At 44.6% G+C, this 20929-nt stretch overlaps 1 protein-coding gene across 1 annotated transcript in view; it reads right to left on the bottom strand.

Annotated features, from left to right (window-relative positions):
• The window catches only part of ADAM12 (ADAM metallopeptidase domain 12), a 324442-nt gene that overhangs the window by 111332 nt on the left and 192181 nt on the right, over positions 1–20929 (bottom strand). The window contains exon 4 of the mRNA XM_032882097.1: positions 8287–8365. Within this exon, the coding sequence (XP_032737988.1) occupies positions 8287–8365 (79 nt within the window). The remainder of the gene's footprint in view (positions 1–8286; positions 8366–20929) is intronic.

Here is a 20929-nt window from a genome sequence, read left to right as displayed (position 1 = left end):
TCAGGAAGCTATTGATGATTTATCAGAATCAGATTAAGGGCAACAGGGAGCAGCACACCTAGAGAGATGTTCTGGAAGGACTGCAGGAGTAGGGGCTGGACTGAATCTAGATGAGACTGGAAATGGGAAGAAGAGGTCAGGTGGCTGTGAGGACTTCTGGCTGGACAGAAGGCAGGGCCTGTGCCAGAACCTCAGATGGGTCCTTGGACAAGGAAGGGGGAGAAGGGGAAGGTGCAGTGGGGCAGTGTCTCTGTGGGCTACAGGGGGTGCCTCAGTCAGGGGAAGAACAGGGCAGCCTTCTGGGAAGAGTACACAGGTTGGATGGGTGTAGAACACAGTGAAGGCAGGGAAATTCAATCTGTTTTAAAGGGTTTTTTAGGAGACTAATTATGAGCCTTGCTCCCACCTGCTAAATTTATGGGATATGAATGACCTGTGACTTTCCTCTGATATCCAGAGTCACCTTTTCATACGTTTCTGATGCTAACTATTGAGGAATAAGGTTGACTTCCTAATGCACTTGCCCTGGCATGTCTAGTCCAAGCCAAGTGCAGAGATTTGACCCCCACCACACCACCTTTTTTTAAAGAAAGGAAGAGAGAGCTGGGGGGTAGGGGCAGAGGAAGAGGGAAAGAGAGAATCTCAAGTCCACTCTGTGGAGAGCATGGAACCTGACCCTGACCTCAACCCCACAACCCTGAGTTCCTGACATGAGTCGAAATCAAGAGTCAGAAACTTAACTGACTGAGCCCCGCAGGTGCCCCCAACTCCTTTTTAATAGGATGGATTTGCCATGGAAATGGATGGGGTGTCACCCAAACAGTACTTCTGATCAGAATCCTGGATTTCACACCGATCTGACGGCCAGCCACGGTTAACACTGACTAGTCTCCTACTGGCACCCACCAAGCAAATGTTTTCATAATTTCTTTCCAAGAGAAACACATACAACAAATGGGACTTTCTGGGCACGGCTTGCCTGTCTAGGGTCAGACATCTCCCTTCTCCGTCTCCATGGCCCTGACCTCAGCAGCCATGTCCTCTCCCCTGGGCTTTAGACTTTTCCAGAAGAGCCAACTGCCTGATCTTGCTAAATCCCTGCTCTTGCTTTCTCCGATTACTCTTGGTTCTGCCGCTGGCGGGTCCTTCAAAGCCTACACTGGTCCTGACACCCCCGGGGTTGAGACCTCTTATGCCTTCCCAGTGTTCCTCCCTGACAACCAAATGTATCACCACGGCCTCAAAAGCCTCCACATTCCGGCCCCTGTCAAATTTAAACATACCCCTGGGCCTGCCAGCAAAACTCAGTCCCAGCCTGGATTGTCCCTCCCTCACCACCCGCTGGTTCCTGCCTCCTCAACCTTCCCATCTCAATTCACACACTCCTTCTTCCAGGAAGACCTCCATGATCCCTCAGACCAGATTAGGCCCCTCAGCCTTCCCTTCAGCACACTTATCACAGATGTTGACTAGGTGTGAGATTCTTGGAAAAATGTCAGTCTCCTCCTTCTGGCCCCATGTGGGCCCCTCATCTATATTCAACCCCTGCTGTACCCTCAGTGGCGGCCACAGGGCCTGGCACAGTGGCGGTTCTCAGCACATGGGCGGCAGATGGGGGCCTTCCGACCGGAGCCCCAACAACACTCGGGAGACGTTCTGGATGGTTATGCCGGCCTCTCTTAGAGTTGTCTTCTGAGATGAGAGTAGCACAAATGTCATGTGCACTGTCTCCCACAGGCCTTATTATAAGTAACAATATAAAAGATAATCTTCCCTCAGATGTGGCCAGCAAAGGATAAAACCACAAATATTTCAGCCTGTCAGGACAATAGAGAGATAAAAGACAAGCGATTAATTCCAAAATTAAAATCAGCCACTACTCAGCCTGTCAACCAGCTTATACTGATGGTGGAGAGATGACATTTCTTAAAAAGAGGGTACTATAGCCAAAAGCCGTTCTTATTTTTATATAATCTTAAATTTAGGAAAATTCATTGTGTGCTGACTTCAGGGGATAAGAGGATGAGTCAGCACATTTCTTTTTTTGTTCTCCAGCCTGATTCAATAAAAACAAAACCCCAACGGCTGAGTCTGTCTCCTCACCATGAAAGACAAGACGAGGTCATGGACTCTGCTCAAGGGGTTTCTGCTGGAAGGACAGTCTGTCTAGGGCTGCGGGTTCAATCGTGGGGACGACGCTTCACTCCTTGTCTTCACAGTAACGTGGCTGAAGGCTCAGAACGGAGGCAAAGGAAGGGGACCAAGTTGATGCTGGGTTACAGGACAAGTTGTTCTCATTCTAATTGTATGAGCGATACGTGCTTGCTGTTTCTGGGGGCTTGGGGGTGCCAGTTAGCCTACCCTCCAACTGCTTTGCCGACAGGAGCTAGATTCAGGGTCAGAAGAAGATTAAAACACACCTTCAGCTGAATTACATTCAGAAAAAGGGGTTTCTGGTATATTCTGTTAAAGGCTACCACTTAGGTCTGGTTAGAACTGAGGCATGTGCAATTTCCAACCTTTATCCCTACCACTCTGTTCTTGCTAGTCAAGCCTTGGGGCTCATCTCAGGGAGGCTGGGGCTGCAGGACACGTTTGCTGAGAATGCTCCATGGAGGGAGCGGGCAAGCCCCAGCCACCACTGACTGAGGGAGGACACCAAGGCTCGACTCGTGGCCCTTCCGGGCATGGGATCTCCCTGCTCCCCAATAAGCAGGGACTAGGGTTGATGGGCCTGCTTACTCCTGCCCTCTTCTCCCTAAAAAAGATGCCTCCATGCAGAGGAGTGGGGGATGAGTAGAAGGATGGAGTAGACATTCACCTGTCTATACGCTGACCTTGCAGAGAAACAAGAAGAAAGAAAAACATAATCCTCCCACTCGCCATATACACACAAAAATCACAGAAAATAGAAAAATCCAGAGCCTCCCCACACAGAGATGGCCACTGTTAGCACCCTGGCATGCTTCCCTCTGGCTTCGTCTCTAAGATGGCTACATCTCTAAGATGGCTACCTCTGTAGCCTACAGCCTGCACCGTCCGAGACCCTAACAGACCCAGCAGCTGCTCTAGTACTCTGTCTCTTCTTCTCTCTTATCATATTTGTTTTCCCACATGAGATAAAAGGACAAAAATTGCCTAAGAAAAGGAAAATTAGTAAGGGGGGTTGAAACCCAAACCAGGAATCTGGTAGAACAGCTTTGGGAACATATCTTACACATTCTGGCTGTGTCTGTGCTAGAGGACGGCCACTCACCCCCACGTACAACAGGGAAGGGGAGGACTGAAGCCTCCTGTCACTGTGACGCTCTCTTTTGTTTCTATTTGGAACAGCACTTACAACTGTGAAGATAGCCTTCATGATCACCATAAAACATGTATTAAATGAGAGCATCCTAGGAGAAAAGAAGAGAAAAAACCGGAGAGTCAAGTGTGAAATGACGGCACCAATGTTTCTGTCCGAGGTTGATTCTCAGATCTTCATTTTTGACCCCCATCTTTCTCCTGGACTCCAGATCCATATACCCAGCTGCCGACTGAACACCTCTACTTGGCTGTCCCATTACAGACTCAACGGGGACAAACCTGTCCTCACTGACCCCTCTGCATTCCCAAACCAACAACTGCTCCTTAATGGTGCTAGTGACAACACAAGGCCTGATGTTGGTGACAACCCCCTCATCCACTATCTTGTCTCTTCTGTCTCTTCAGGTTTTCTTGACTCTGGCCAGTTCCATCCATTCCAAGGCCACTTCTATGGGGAAAACCTTCATCAGCTACCTGAGATCCCTAACAGATTTTCTCGCCTCTGGTCTATCAGTGACTCTGCCAATCTCACTTCCATTCTGCCATCAGAGACCCTTTCTAAACTACAGGACTGAATATGCCATTCCCCGGCATGAAAACTTTCTAGAGCTTCCAATTTTCTGTAAGATCAAGTCAAAACTATTTAGCACCAAAGGGTTTTATACCAACTTTTTTCTTCTGTACTCATTTTTAGAGACTTAAATATCATTTTCTTAATGAAGCGGCCTCCAATGAGCTAAAACTAACCATGGCCTTGATAATGTTCCAATGGTATTTTGTACACACCTCCTATGGTAGCAATTTTATTAATACATAAGTATTTCCAAGTTTTTAAAGCACACTACTCTATGAGTAGAATATATATGCTGAAAAATATGTTTTAGTCAACCTATGTCCCCAGAGCCTAACTGTCAGCACACAGAAGGTGGTTAATAAGTGAGCGAATGGGTAAATGGATGAATGGATTCTGGGGGCATCAACCAAGACACTGCAGTGGCTGTGTGAATGTTTTGGAAAGTCTGGTCTGTGCAAGGTGCTGCGTGAGGCTCTATGGGAATAGAAAATAGATATAAGAAATATTCCCCAACCATAAGAGTTCTTATAATATACATAAAATATATTATGGATTATATTTGAAGAAATAATATCAATTATAATAATACTTTTCATCTAGATATAGTAATACATTAAATTACATTATCAGATACATAGATGTCAAACTCTCTTTGCATTCCTTAGATGAGTACCATTTGGTCACAAAGTAGTTTTCAAAATATGTGCTGGATATGATCTGTAAATATTTTATTTAGGATTTTTGCAACTATGTTCATAATATAATATTCATATTGTGGATGGTCCTTTTCTGACTTTTGTAGTTCCTCTCTTCTCCCTTAAAAAACTTAAAAAAAGTTCAAAGGGACTATTTTTTTTTTAATAGGTTTGGCAAGTTACCTGATAAAATATTTGGGTCTGATGTTTTTTTGGGGAGGGTGGATTTTAAAAACTTTATTTTTTATTTATTTTCTTTATATAGTTATATTTACATTTTTGTTTCACCTTGAATAGCATTAAGAATTTACATTTTTAAGAAAATGGCTAGTAATGTTGATAGCATTCCTGTGATTCTCAAAAATCTCTGTATGGCAAGAGTTACGCCCGTCTTGGTGTTCTTAATACCACTGTTTGGGAATTCTTCTTTCTTCTTGATTAGATTTGTGTTTTATTAATTTTATTAAAATTTTCAAAGAACCATCTTTTGGCTTGATTCTCTCAATTTTGGGGGGAGGGTCTTCCTTTTCATTAATTTAAGCCCATCCTTCAAAATCTTCCTTTCTGAGAGAGGTATGGTTAACTCTCCCTCTCTGGTTATGGATTTGTCAGTTTACTATAATTCTTTTGATTACTGCTTCACAGGTTTTGAGGCTATTTTATTAGTACACATAAGTTCACAGTTATTCGGTTATTTTACCATTCTTTGGAATTGTTCCTTTTATCATTAAGTAATCAACCCCTTTATCCATAATAACGCCTTTTTTTTTGCCTTAGGATTTAGCCCATCAGATATTAATGCTACAACAGCAGCTTTCTTTAGGTTAATATTTGTCTACTATTTATTTTCTATTCCTTTCACGACCATTTTGTATTTTGAGTGTGAATCTTGTAAAAATTATGTGGCTGGATTTTAAGTTCTAAGCAGATAATCTGTTTTTATTTTAACAAACAGATTCATTCTATTTACATATAATTAGATTAATATGTTTGCTCATTTTTATGTACTTATTTTGTGTTTTATATTTACTCTGCTTTTCAAATCCTTTTGCTTCTTTCCTGCCCTCTACTGAGCTGATACATTATTTTTGTTCATCATAGATTATTTGGGATTAAACACTCTGCTTTTCCATTCTTTTAAGGGTCATACTTAAATTTGCAAGTTATTTATCAAAATCTAAAGTAAACATGGATCTGTATTATTCTCAAGTACAATACAAATTCTTAAATTGTTTTAAATCTATTTGCTCATCTTGTCTTAAAACATCCAAATTTAGTCACTATTGTTGCAATTTTTATCCTAAATAGCTCGCTTAGATCTACTCACATGCGATTATTCTGCTTACTGTGACCTCTGATGTCCCACCCTTGCCCCTTGTGTTCCATTTCTTTCTTCCTGCAAAAGCCTTTGATAGATATTTCATTAGAATTTAAGAGCAGTAAATTCTCTTATCTTTGTGTGCAAGTGCATCTTATTATTATTTTTGTGATTTTCCGTCAGCTTTCTAGAATTTTAATTTTTTAGTTGCTGACAAGTCTGCTGTTGGTTCGACTGTCATTTCGCACAAATGTCTCTTTTCTCTCAGGCGGTTTTACAGTTTCATCCTTGCTGGTGTGCAGTTTCAGCACAAGGCTTCCTGGAGGGAATTTATTTTTCTTCTTCCTGCTTGGGATGCATGTCTTTCTTCAATTCCAGGACACCCTCATCACACTCTGTTTAAACACTGCTGCTTTTTTTCCACTTTCTTTCTTTCTGTATCTTCACTCTGGAGTTTCTTTTTTTTAAAAATAGATTTTATTGATTTATTTATTTTAGAGAGAGAGTGCATGAGTAGGGGGAGGGGCAGAGGGAGAGAGAATCTTGAGCAGACTCTGCGCTGGGCGTAGAGCTGGAGGCAGGGCTCAATCTCACGCCCCTGAGATCCCAGCCTGAGCCAGAATCAAGAGTTGGACACTCCACTGACTGAGCCACCCAGGTGCACCTTCACTCTGGAATTTTATTAGGCCTATTCTGTTGTCTTTAAAATACTTACCATTTTCTCTGATTTCTCTATTATCTTGCATTCTCAGAGGTGCCGATTCTCTTGTTACTCTTGTTCACCAATGCTCACTTACAGAGCCTTTTCTCACTGTGTGTTTTGTAATTTTGATTTGGGACTCATCATTGTTCTTTGTTTTTGGGGTCTTGTGGTCTGAGCTGTAGAAATATCTCTACAGAATTATTTTGGGTGGCTTCAGCCCAGGGGACCCCAGAATGCTAATGTGGGACCAATCGTAGCCTCACTGGTTCCATTATATTTTGAGGTCAATATATTGACTGGGAATTACATTTCCATACAGGTATTAGAATTGAGACCCTAGTCCACGGCACCACAAACATATACTTACAAGGCTAGCTGGGGTTTCAATTTCTCTATTTTTTATGGGCGTTTTCTTCAATCCAGGATACCCTGAGACAATTCTCTTTGTTGTCCCTTCTCTGGACCAGAGTTTTTCTTTTTCCCTTTTTCACAGAAGAAGCATCTCTCTGGGGCCCAGCTTCTGTGGGACTCTCAGCTGTAGGTGCCCCCACTTCTCTTGCCCCAAATTCTAAGCACAGGTCACCCTTTGAGGTATGAGCCTAACTCACCAACCTACTGCTCCGAGCTCATGTCCCCTCCTTGTTTCTGCCTCCGGGGATTTCTTGGATTCTCTTTTAAGCTTGACCAGGTTTCAAAAAAAGTTCATAGATGGTTATATTTTATCCAGGACTTCTATGTGCTTTCTTCGGGCTGGAAGGTCAGTATCAGGTCATTCCACCAAATTGCTATGAGTCTGAAGGTATCAATTTGTACTTGCTTTGTGCCAAACATGTGATAAAGAAAACAAGCCTTGGCATCATTCACAGAAGGGAGAGATCCCTGCTGCTACTCTGGGCTGCTTGACAACAATTCAATGCAAATGTAAAGCCTTCCTCTAAGCTAATTCTTTTTAAAACAAATATCCAGATTTTTTTTAAAGTAATTTTCCTCGTTCTCAGAAGGCTGCAACTCTCTTTAAATCCCTATATTCACACACACAGGCTGAGTGAGCACAGAGGGTACCCAGGAAGCACTTGTTAGAAGTAGCCTCTTGTCTCAGTTACACATAAAACTTCAAATACCAGGGAAGCTAAAAGGTGATAAAGGTCATATTATAGTAAGAACCATGATATAGAACCATATTGTTTATGGAGGATTTATCGTTTATATAAATAAATGGCTTATACCTTTATTTATGGTAGATACACTTATAATAGGTAGGTTACATTTCTAATAAGTAGGATATATTTATAGGTTCACTAGAATCAATTTTCCTTTGAGTTTCTTGAAGACACTTAAAGTGTAACACAGCGAAGTTCAGCCCAGGCTACCTCGAACTTAGGCTTTTCAGGCCACCTTGAACTTAGCTAGGTTTACTAGAAAGGGTTTGCCTAACTGAGCATCCCCCTAGTGAGTAGAAGGTGGTTTCAAGGTCAGCAACACGTCATAGGCCTGTCCTGACACAAAGCCGGCCAAGGCTAAGTTTTCCTGGAGCTGGGACGCAGTGCCCAAACCCTGAGTGGTGCACAGGCTCCTGGTGGGATCTAAGTGAAGAATCCGGGCGTGTGACCTTGCTAGGAGAAAAAGAGCCGCGAAGTGCAAGCCCAGATTGGATAGCGCAAGATCACGGGGGTCGACTTGCTGGACTTACCGTGTGATTTCGACTGAGGGAGATGTCAGTGCCATCTTGCAGATAATGAGTTTCTGTGAAACTGCTAGCAATGAGACCTCTGTGGAAAAATAAAAACAACAGGAAAAGATGAGTGTAGCATCATACTGGTATGTTGCTTGTGAGTTTCTAGGCCACAGGGCGGCCAGCATCTGGCCCATCCTCATTTCACAGATGACCCAATGCGGCTCCCAAAGGACCTTCCACCCATTCAGGAAGGAGTCAGGAGACCCAGACAGGGGGATCCAGACGTGTGCTCGGAACAACAGCGTCCACACTACACGGGGAGCCCTCCCTCACTCTCTTACCTCATTCCTCCCAAACACTCCCAGGCATGTGTACCCCCAGGAACACAAGCACACATGTGCACACGCAGTGGGAACGTGCACAGAACACACACTCGTCTGCAAATCACACCTGCAGGTTTCCAGGCTGGGGGACTTAACCTGCCTGGCAGTCAGCAGGCTCTCCCATCTAGAATCAATGACGGCACCACCTGTTGGGAAAATAATTCTGGGTCCACAATATTGAGCCTGCTGATACCTCCTGGGGTAAGAGAAACAGCTATCTCTGGGAACATGACAAAGAAGAGAAGAGTTCAGAACAACAATGAAATGTTCAAAGCGCTGCTACAGAGGCAGAGGAAAAATGATTTCGGATACACTGAAATATTGAATTTTTAAGATAAATGAAAGGCAGAGAAAAAGCTCTCTTTATCCTAACTAAAATTGTATGTGGTCTACTAGATCTTCATCAATGAGAGTAAAGCCTGAGTTTCTTTAGGTTTTCAATTATTTAGCAATTTCTTTTGTAATATGCGCTATTTTATTCTTTTTCAACAGAACTGTGACAAATAGTTCCTGTACACCTACTATGTGAGAGGTGCTGTACTAGCTGTGAGGGTACATCGGTAAATAAGGACCCGGTGGCCTGGTGGGGTGACAGAGGAGACACCACCCAGCATGGGGAGGGCTCCCGCAGAGGTAGGCAGTCTCACTGGGTGAATGGAACATGGCAGGGGTGTGCTGCTGAAGGAAGTTTTGCACAGGAAGCCTGACACTGGAACAGCAGCTGGCCAGACAAAGGAGGGGTGGGAGGAGAAGGGAATTCCAGGTGGGGGACAGCAAGCCAGGAGACCTACGGTCTGAAATCTGGGGAGCCGGGCTGGTGCGAGATGGGGAAGGAAGGGTCCGTGTACATGGAGCCCGGGTGGTACCTGCTGGGGCGGTAAGGATTGAGAACTGTCGTGTATAATGGACTTTGCAGGAGGTGCAGTGCCTGCCGGGGTGGGGGGGCTGTCTCCCTGCCCCCCAGCCTTCAGAAAATGCACTTCGCCCCAGTGGTTGTGTTGGGAGTCACTCCACTTCCTGTCCAGAGATAAACCTGAGATTCAAGCGAGCCATTCGGGAACCTTTCCTACAGCATGCCAGAAGCGGGGCCTCTGGGGAGCAGTCTCGCCTCCTTGTTTGAAGAACTCCAGAAATACACTCACTGGGCTTCCCTCAGCCGGGTCCCCTCCTTTCTGAGGACCCTTCCCAGGGGACCAAGCCATCACTCGGCTTTCCAGGTGTGCGGGAACCGACATTACCTCTCCCCTTCCCCGGTAAAGCCCTGTCCTTGGGTTCAGTTGGCTTGGGTTAGGTTTTGTAACCAGAGCAAACAGAGAAGAGACAAACAGGGAAGAGACAGAAGTCGGAAGCTGTGGACGCAACAGATGAGGAACACTTCCTCACAGTCCGTCTCCCCAGCTTCTCTCACAGACATGCCCAGAACTGAAAGCAATCTCCCTGTTCTACGTGAATTTTGATAGATTTAGGATAGACCCAGCTTCAATCAGTTAAACCCATATAGTGGTCTGATTTGTGCTCTACTTACCAGTGAATGTTGGAGAAGCGTGTGCCTAAAACACAAAATAGACGATCTCTCACACTCACTGACAAAGGTACATGGATCCTTCTGTACGTCCCCCCACACCCCCCGCCCCCTACTCCGCACAGATCATGCTGGGTGAGGTTAACCTCCTGCTGCTTTTGGTCTCAAGTCCTCATCCTCTAAGTATCCCTCCTGTGAGCTGTCAGAGGACCCTCTGGACAGGCTCACTGCCAGGGAGACTGCAGCCCTGCTGGGATGGGCAGAGGCAGGTGGGGGAGGTGTGGGAGGCTGGTGGCCTAGACCAGGAGAGCTGTAGGGGAGGCCAAGGGGATGGGGACAGCAAAGGTCAATGAATCTTTCCAGAGGATAGTTCTGAAGGGAAGCAGAGACATGGGGTGTGAAGTCAAGGGGCAGGGGCTTGAGGGGAGAGTGTTATCTAAAGGGATGGGCTGGAGAAATGGGGATGGAGAGGAGGCAGAGCAAAGCCTCGGGAGTCAGAGGGAAGATGCTTAGTGCACAGGGGTGAGCGAGGAGGAGCCAGGCCGGCCTCAGGTAGGGCCTGTAGCAGCCCTAGTGCTCCTGCTGAAGAAGGGGCTTGGTTGGCTCCAAGTCCCAGAGAGAGGAGAAAAAGAAAAACGTAATATAATTCAAGTTATATTATTATTACTTACATTATTTACTGTTTGCTCATCATTTTATTATTCTGCTTACATTGGTTAGTATTTTAGTAATTCCACTCTTGACAGTACTAGATCCCTAGTTTGAAGGAACCTAATGCTAGGAGGAGTCACACACACAGGAATTTGCAGAGAGGTGATTTTTAATCCAAAGAGATACCATTTTCAGGCTTTCTAACCTAAAGCTGGTTTGAATGGATGTCCAAGGAGAAGACTCACTTCATGTATGAGAGACATGGAAAATCTGCCAGGAAGGCCAGGAATTGAAGATGAGCTTTTCATAGACAACAGTCTATGAAACAGTCTTGCGGACAAGAGGGATTTGGGGGTATAACAGCAGAAAGATTAATTGTAAGGTTTTAAAACATGACTCTTTACAGTAATACAAAGGCCCACGAACAACTTCTGCCTTTAAAAACCTACTGCTTCATTGCACTACTAGGTATTTATCCAAAGGATACAAATGTAGCGACTCAAAGGGGCACCTCTACCCCAGTGATTACAGCAGCAATGCCCACAATAGCCAAACTGTGGCGAAAGCCCAGATGTCCACCGACAGATGAATGAATAAAGAAGATGAGGTGTACATATACAATGGAATATGACTCAGCCATCAAAAAGGATGAAATTTTGCCATTTGCAATGACGTGGATGGAACTAGAAGGTATTATGCTAAGGGAAATAAGCCAGTCAGAGAAAGACAAATACCATATGATTTCACTCATGTGTGGAATTTAAGAAACAAAACAGAGGAACATAGAGAAAGGGAAGGAAAAATAAAATAAGATGAAATGGGGGTGGTAAGCCATAAGAGGTGCTGAACTCCAGGGAACAAACTGCGGGCTGCTGGAGGGGAGATGGGTGGGGGATGGGGTCACTGGGGGTGGGCATGAAGGAGGCACGTGATGGAATGAGTCCTGGGTGTCATATGCAACTGATGAATCATTAAATTGTATTCCTGAATCTAATCATTAAATTGTATTCCTGAAACTAATTGTATTCCTGAAATTAATGTTAACTAAATTGAATTTAAATAAAGAATTTTTTAAAATGCTACTGCATTTCCTTATTGTCCTAATGTCACTTAAACAGAAATACCACCTCAGTTGTACTCTGAGCTCTGAACTGTGTCACTGCAGTTCCCTTTATTGAAAGAGGGAGAGGCTGACTGCTGAGTCATGCCTGAGCATGTCCTCTGAAGCTAGGACAGGGATGACACTCCTTTCTGAGTTTTTCTCATAGAATCTGGGAAAGAAATGGGCTGGAGTGCAGGCGCAGGGACAGCACCGTGGGTGTTAACCTTCTCAAAGGGAGGGGGGCACACAGAACAGACGCTCAGGCTCCACGGGCATGGCCAGCACCCTGAGCTTAGGGGGGCTAGACAGGCTCATGCCTCAGTTTCCCTTGAGGGACTGGGATAGGAGATGGAGGGCAGCCAGCTGGCATGGCCTCTGGGGCCCCTCTGCAATGCTCAAGCCATGGGTCTGTGAACCACATGGGGCTCCAGGAACTGGGTGTCCCTGGGCCACACACTGCACAAAAGGTCCCATCCCACTCTCTGTGCTGACCTCCTCTCATCGCCAGACCATCCACCTCACATTTCCCTCAGGCTGCGAGGAGCTGAGGGCAGTGATGGGCCGGTCCAGATCCCACTTTGGGGTCATGCACTCCCCTGCTTAAAGCCAGAAATGCCTTCCCACTGTGCTTGGAATGAATTCCCCAGCCTTCCATGCTCTCCCAAGTGCTCACAACCTTACCCCCCCAACACACCGTGACTGCTTGTGACTCAGTCTACCCCAGGCAATGCTGTCTCCTGGCATGTTCTAGAACATTTCACACCCTATCCCACTTAGGGCCTTTGTATTTGTCCTGCCCTGTGCCTGGACCATCCTCCACGTGATTTTTCGTGGGGCTGGCTCCTTTTCATCTTTCAGGTATTAGTTCAATGTCTTTGCAGAGCGTCCTTTCCTGATCATCTCCCTGGAAGTGGCCTCCATCCTCACCACTCCCCACATCATAGAACACCTCTGGTTTCCTTACTTGTCTATGTCCCCCAGTCCAGGCCCTGTGCCAAGCCCTTTATATGCACCTCATTGAATCCTGATAGTGCCTAGTATCTGGCTCTGTGGTTTAGATCCCATTTTTACCCCAATTTAAATAAGGAAACTGAGACACTGGGAGTTTAAGTGACCCACCCAGAAGCACACCTGGTTTTGGTGTGAACCTGCGCTCTTAACCACTATGGGGCTCTGTCCTCACAGGCCGCCCTGGAGACGGTGCACTGACTGGCCGCAGGTGCTGGGCTGAGCGCTGGATAAGTGTGTGTCAAGGGGAAAAAGAGACAGACGACTGGACGGACGGGTGAATGACAGGATTTCAGGAGGGTGCTGCAGGCAGAGTCTTTTTGCCTAGGGCTACCTCCACAGAACCCAGGTCTTCCGTGTTTCATGTCTTTCTTAGTGACCATGACTTGCTGAGGAACCATAGCTGAAACTGAGAATGTGCTCACTCGAGGCTTTCTAAGATGTGTGTCTAATTTAAAAGGGCTAGAAGTCAAAGGTCCCTTGAGAAAACAGAGAGGCAGTAGGACGATGGCCATATTGGAAATGCAATAGCAATGGGCCCATTTCCCTAGATTTCCCCAAGGAGAAAATCCAATTAGATGCATGCTCTGTGTCAGCAAATAAAAACAGAAGGTGAATGCATAATTTCATGAGAACGTTCCTTTCCTCTGGTTGTTACTAACATGGAATTCTGTTCCTCTCTATACCAGAAAATAAAATGCCAGGAGTTGATTTTGGTATTTTCCATATGTTTTGCTATTATAAGTGATACCTCAATATTCGCATTTAATATGTACTGTGCTGGACATCGGGAATGAGACCCCCCTCGAACTCACCATCTGGTGAAGGATAGACCCAGAGAGTGATGAGAGCTCCGTGATGGGAGATATGCCCAAAGCACTGGGGGAGTTCAAGGAAAGGCTTCCAACCCAGAAGCCAGCCTGAGGGAGGTGGTACCTCATGAAAGATGGGGAAGAGGAAATCAAGTAGAGAGAGGAGAGTGACCTGGGAAATGGAGAGGAATGAGGAAGAGAAGAGTCGAGATATGGGTAACCACATTCTCAAAGGCACAGAGAGCACAGGAGGAGTGTGCTAGTGGGGGATGGGCACAGGAAGCAGCTTTGTGGAGTTGCAGGGGCTGGGGTGTGGAGTCTGTAGTAGGGAGACACACGTGCTCAGAGGGGCAGGCTGGGGACTAATCCTATAAGTTGCAAGTGTTGCTGACTTTATTCCGTGCAACGGGGAGCCATTAAAAGTGGCTGTGATCTGAGCAGACACAAGCTTTGGAGAAAAAGGTCACTCTGACAGCCATGTAGATAACACTGGGGGAAAGCAACAGGGTGCCTGGGGGCTCAGTCAAGCATTTGATTCTTGATTTCAGCTTAGGTCTTGGTCTCGGAGTTGGGAGTTCAAGCCCCACATTGGGCTCCACACTTGGCGTGGGGGAAAAAAAAAGATGGAAAGAAACAAAGGCAGCAGGAAGCTAGTGTGAGCCATCAAACAAATGACCAGACCAAGATATGAGACTTCAGGATGGGAAGTTCAGACAAGGGCACAGAATTAGGAACTTGAGTTGACAATGAGATGGGTAGTTCATGCAGTGAGGTCTGTCTTGGCCATGTCAAATGTCAGGTACCTGGCAGTCATGGTCGTGCATGTCCCCCAAGCAGCTGACTCCCTGAGTCTAAGGTTTAGGAATTGGTTGGGAGTGAAGATAGAGATGGAAACACCTAGACAGCACATGCTCTGTTGATAGGAGAACAGGTACAATCTTGTCTTTTCCAGTCGAACACTCTATTTTCTGAGTTCAAAGTCTTTGGGTATATCTGGCTAGAAATGATCACTTATGATTTACATTAGAACACTGTGATATAGTATTCTTATAAAATGTCTTACCTTTCTGAAATGATTTGTATATTGAAATTTTAAAAATTACCCCAAAATTACCTTTTTAAGTTAGGATTGAAATGATTCCACTCTAAATTTACTATTATATAATTTAATTCTGTGGTTTGAATGATATGAATTTCATCAAAATGGCATATTTTGTTCCCCAAAGCAAAAGAGAGCAGTAAGAAACACCTGCTTATTTTTATTTCTGGAATCACTTTCTCCGTCCTTCCTCCACTAACATCTCTCCAGTGTTCCGCCGGGACTCTGTTATGGGCCTTTCCTTGCTCAGCTTTGTGTCTCGGTGACTCGTCTTCTCCCACTTTGGGTTGAGCTAAAGGGCAGAAACTACATCCCTAAGCTAGCATGATGCCTAGCACACCGGAAGTACTTAATAAATAAACGGTGGCAAACACAGAATCATTAGAACAGAGAAACAACCCTTTTGGACAGAATGTGTTTAGACTAATTGGATCAATTAAAAAGAAAAGAAAAATGGCTCTAAATTGTGGTAACTGATCTTAGAGGGGGTCTGGGGTGAGGGACAGTCACACTCACTCCCTTGTTATTTCAAGAACTCTAAATGCCGTCATGTCATCAAGACCAACCCTGACAACTTGTCACCAATTTCAATTTCAGGACCGCTTAAATGAGGGAAGAGAATCTAAGAGATTGGCATCAATTATTTAGAACACGAAAAACTCGTTGATGACATGTCAACTTTTTTCTATTATTTCTTTGAAGACTATACATAGGGTTTAAGGGTTTAATTATGGTGTGCAGGATAGTCATGCAAAAGCATAACAAGACAGCTCTCGTGTGGGCTGCACTCCCAGGCACCACAGACATTCCGCAGTTAAATCGCACACGCACGCGCGGTATCTCTAGCAAACCCGTTTGGTATTCATAGCACCCAACCCGGTTTTTTGCTGAAGATTTACTTCGCTACAAGTTATTATTCCACAATTTACCAAATGATTCATATATAAATTTGGGTAATGGTTTTCTTTACAAGAATTTGAAAATATAGCTCTGAATATGTTCTTATGAGGGATAAACCATCTGGAGCTTCAACAGGATATAACACATAATAAAAACCATAATTAAAAACCATGATCAGGATCTTTCCAGTTACTAAAATGAATATCCTTTAATGAAAATGATCTATTCCTCAACCAGAGCTAAGTAAATAGAAAAGATCGAGAGGAAAACCAGTATGTACCCAAACTGGATGTTTCAGACATGCAAAGAACTCCTTCTAGTCTTCAGTGAAAACCCCACAGCGGCTGGAGTCACGGGACTCCCCATGCTCATAGCCTGGGCTCTTCTAGACTCTTTGATGGAGAGATCAGACAACTGAATAATTCTTGATAAAGACAGTGCACTCAGGTATGAAGTAAGAGATGGAAAATGAAACCAAGAAAAAGAATCCAAGACCTGCTGTCTTCTATGTCTCAGCTCTGCTTGAACGTCCTTCAGAGCCTTGTCCTTGCAAATACTTAGGCTTTTTGTTTTCCTTATAGGAAAAGTCATCCTGGCAAACAAATGATGCTCTCGGTTCTTGATTTGGGGAGTGAAAGGAAGAAAAGCCCCATCACCATGACCATTTATGACTTGTCATCTTCACCAGCAGTGCCATCTCCCCACTGATATTCGCTCATCAAGAACTTTATGTTGGAGGAGACCCTGTAGTGTAGGGGCTGTTACCATTTGCCCAGCAAGGAAGACAGAAACACACAGAGAGGTTAAGGTACTTGTCCAAAGCCACACAGCCATGCCGGTGGAGACTGAACTTGGTTCTCTTTGGCTCCAAAGTCCCCCTCATCCTAACCATGGTCAACCCTGCTTTGCCAGGCAGAAATCTCAGCACACAATTCTTAAGGTTTGAAAAATAAGCAGCAGCAAATCATATTGTATATTCTCCTGAAATAATTGTTTCCACCCTACAAAATGGGGCTTATGCTGTTTCTCATAGCACTTCATTCAATTTAGCTACAAAATTCACATTATTTTTGGTTATAATTTTGGTATTTGGGATCCTAACTATTTCTAGCTGTACAACTGTAAGAACAATGAAGCATTTACATCGGATGTTCTTTTGTTATTCTCTATTTGCAAAAATACTCAGAATGATTAAGCAACTTTTTCCCCCTAGAATAAAAAAAAAAAAATGCCCTTTCCCCAGCTCTTTCTTATTTAGTTTCACTAACTATAATAAATAAAACTGTTGAGACAGCATTTCGGAAACTGTAAGGGACAATTAAGTTCCTTGCAAAATAATCCTTAATATACTGCTTCCATTTTGTCACAAATACACAGACTTTTGGGTCAAATCATGGGGCATTGACTCTGAGGTATGTGATTCCCGTCTCCTGGGGTTCTTCAGATGACCCCATCCACCCACAGAGTGAGCAGATTACGTGAGCCACCAGGGACAGCTGTAGACTCGGCAGAGACGTGTGTAAGGATGGAGGGACGCAAAGCTTCCAGGTGAGACGTAAGGGCAGGGGAAAGATGAAGGGTTCCTGCCGCTGCTGCTCCCCAGCTTCATTCTTCTTGGGCCTAAAGAGTCATCAGGCTACTCTTCTCCTCTATTACGTGGCTACCTGTGGTTCCAGTGGGTCTTTGTTTCTTAAAGATTTATTTATGGGGCACCCAGATGGCTCAGTGGGTTAAGCCTTTGCCTTTGGTTCAGGTCATAATCCCAGGGTCCTGGGATTGAGCCCTGCATCGGGCTCTCTGCTCAGCAGGGAGCCTGCTTCCTCCTCTCTCTCTGCCTGCCTCTCTGACTACTTGTGATCTCTCTGTCTCTCTCTCTCTCTGTCAAATAACTAAGTAAAAATCTTTTAAGAAATAGAGATTTATTTACTTATTTTAGAGAGGAGCAAGTGGGAGAGGGGAAGGGCAAAGGGAGAGGGAGAGAGAGACTCTCAAGCTGACTCCTCATTGAGCGTGGAGCCTGACATGGGGCTCGATCCCAGGACCCCGAGATTGTGACCTGAGACGAAGTCAAGATTTGGATGCTTACCCGGCTGACCGGCTCAGGCGTCCCTCAATGTATTTTGAATGTAGGCTTATTAACTGTTCTGGGTGGTTCTTGATGGGATAGGACTGTCTTCATAGCATGAGATTTATCAAGTTTAATTAACATATTTTTAAAAAGAATTTATTTATTCATTTGACACAGAGAAAGGAGTACAAATAGGCAGAGTGCAGGCTGAGGGAGAGGGAGAAAGAGGCTCCCCTCTGAGCAGAGAGCCAGATGCAGGGCTTGATCCCAGGACCCTGGGATTACAACCCAAGCCGAAAGCAGACACTTAACCCACTGAGCCACTTGGGTGCCCCCAGTTTAATTAACTTTTTTTTTTTTTTTAAGAAAAATAAGGTTGTTAAATAGGAAAAGTTGGAAACCCAGCAAACCATCCATTCTGAAGGTAAATAAAGCCCCCTGGTCACTTTTTGCAGATAAGTTTGCAAGAATAGATTTCCTAAGTTAGCTTACCTGGTCCCCTTCAAACATTTCTGCCCACACAAGTAAAAAAGTTAGTTTTTTTTAAGTTTTAAAATTTTTTCTTCTTTTGAAAAATAAGTTGGTTGTGACAGCAGAAGCAGGAGCTAACATTTGTTTGAACTCCTACTAAGCAAAAGCATTTTATATGCATTATTTAATTTTTACAACAATCCTAGTGGGCTGATTCCTGTTTTGAGATGAGGAAACTAGGATCATGTAGAGGTTCAGTGACTTGTTCTAGGGTTGCCCAGCTGGAACCGGGCAGACTGACTTCAGAGCCCAAGATCCTATTGCTATGCTTACATGTGACTTTACTAGTCATCTTTCTTTCAAGGGACATTCCATTTAATATGCCAATTCCTGACTCTGAAAACAATTGTAGTTTGTTTTGTTAGTTTGTAGTTAGTTTGTTCAGTAGACCCAAACTACAATTCCAAAAAAGGAATTGTAGTTTGAGTCTATTTCCCATTTACTGCTACAGATTCGAAATGAAAAGAGCACTTAGGGGGGAGTATGAATCAGGGTTCTGTTCACCTCTAGTCTGAAGAGTAATTCCCTGTGGGAAGCTGTTTTATGTGTACTGGCCTAGGAAAGGTTGTCACTATTCCATATGGAAAGGTGAAAAGTTCCGTAAGGTAAGTGAATGAAGAATGAAGCCCATTTATATTTTTTTTGTTGGTGCTAGACATTATCTGAAAACAGTCGAGGAGGTTTGACACCTGAAGTAAAGTCAGTCTTGACTCATGTTCGAATTGCCCATTGCGCCCTATAATGCCAGTGGTATTTATGGCTGCAACTCCCTGAGCATCCACATGGTCTGTGATGGGGCAGGACATGTTCTAACTAATGGCTCTTTAAATCTTTACTGTGACCATCTCATAAAAGTAGAAACTGAGGCTCAGAGGTGTTGAGAAGTTTGTCCAAGGTCACAGGGGGATCGAGTAGACATAGAGTGAGGTTGCTAGATGCTATCACACCTTATACTCAGCCTTTGGCCATCACCAGCACATGGAAAAACACGCATGCTTCTATTTCCTCCAGCCCAACAAAATTCTTGGTGGATGACTTTAAGGATGGCAGGACCCAATGGAACAACCAAATACGGTGTGCAAGGAGATGAAAGCCAAGGGAAGTGCCTCCAAGTGCTACAAGTGTTGGGGTGGGTCCTCCTTATTGACTTTGGAGGCCCCGGCTCCTGCCTAGTTCCCGGCTCCCAAAAGGCTTCCAGTCAATATTTGCAGGATGCTTTGGCTAATATATTTTTGAGTAATACCAATTCAGACCAGGAGACAAATCTACCCTCAAAATACATCGCTGACAGCAGTGTGGTAACAGTGGTTGAGGGCAAACCTGGTTCCATTTTTTTCTTCTTCGTGACCTTGGGGATAACATTTGACCTTTGTTAAACTACAGTTTCCTCATCTAAGATGGGGATAATAGGAACTACTTCATAAAGTTCTTGCGAAGATAATATATGCTAAATGCTTACACACATGCCTGGTCTAGGTTATGTGCTTGATAAATGGGAACAATTATTAGGATTCATAAACTCACCAGCTTCTGTCCCACTCACCCCCAGCTCCCAGATCCAAGTCACCATCTTCCCTGGCCCAATCTTCTATGACGGCTTCTACACCACACTCCTGTTTTCACTCTTGTTCCATCCCCGTCTCTTTTCCACACAACAGCCAGAGTCCAATTTTTAAAACCAAAATCAGATTATGTCATTCTTCCACTTAAAACCCTACACTCCCTTCTGACAGAGCCTGGAGGGCAGTAAAAATCCTGGAATGTGGACGGGCCCTGCCTCCTGGTCCACAGGCCCAGCTCACCTCACTAACGCTCTGGGACCTTCCTTGGGTTTTTCAAGGCCTCCGCCCTTCTTACCTTGCTCTGGAACATTCTTCCCTCTTTCCCTGCTTGGCCAGCTAATAGTAACCCTCACCCTAAATGACATTTTCTGGAGCAGCCTTCTCTGCCTGCCCCTTTCCACATCCGGTTCTTCTCGTAGCCCTTCTTGCAGGGACCTGCCCTGTTCCCATAATGCTCACTGCCCTCCACTGCTAATTGGCTCTGTGACTTGTTTGATGTTATGCCTCCTTCATTAGGACAGTGGCCCAACTCTCTGATTCCCTCTGTGTCTTCAGCCTTAGTCTAGGGCCTACAACCTCACAGGTACCCAATAAACATTTTTTAAAAGATTTTATTTATTTATCTGAGAAAGAACGAGATGGCAAGAGAGCACGAGCAGGGAGGAGAGGGGAAAGCAGGCTCTTTGCTGAGCAGGGAGGCCGATGAGGGCCCTGATCCCAGAACCCTGGGATCATGACCCGAGCCGAAGGCAGACGCTTAACTGACTAAGCCACCCAGGTGCCTCTCAATAAACATGTTTTGAAGGAACCTAATAATCAAGAATGAGAAAAATACATCAAAGGTGTTCATAGACAATACAGTCATTACTGATTTGCTGGTTTTTTAGGGTGGGAGGCGTTTCTTCCTACCCGCCCCCCCACCAAAACAAAACCTACCACCACCAAAACCACACGAAACCTAAAAGATAAAACATACTTAAAGGTTCCATCACCTAGAACAGATCTGGCCTTTTGTTCATA

Source organism: Lontra canadensis, unplaced genomic scaffold (assembly GCF_010015895.1).
Source record: "Lontra canadensis isolate GAN:19392208 unplaced genomic scaffold, GSC_riverotter_1.0 scaffold79, whole genome shotgun sequence".
Classification (NCBI taxonomy): domain Eukaryota; kingdom Metazoa; phylum Chordata; class Mammalia; order Carnivora; family Mustelidae; genus Lontra; species Lontra canadensis.
Note: the sequence above shows the minus strand (reverse complement) of the source record. Positions and strands in the feature narration are given on the sequence as shown.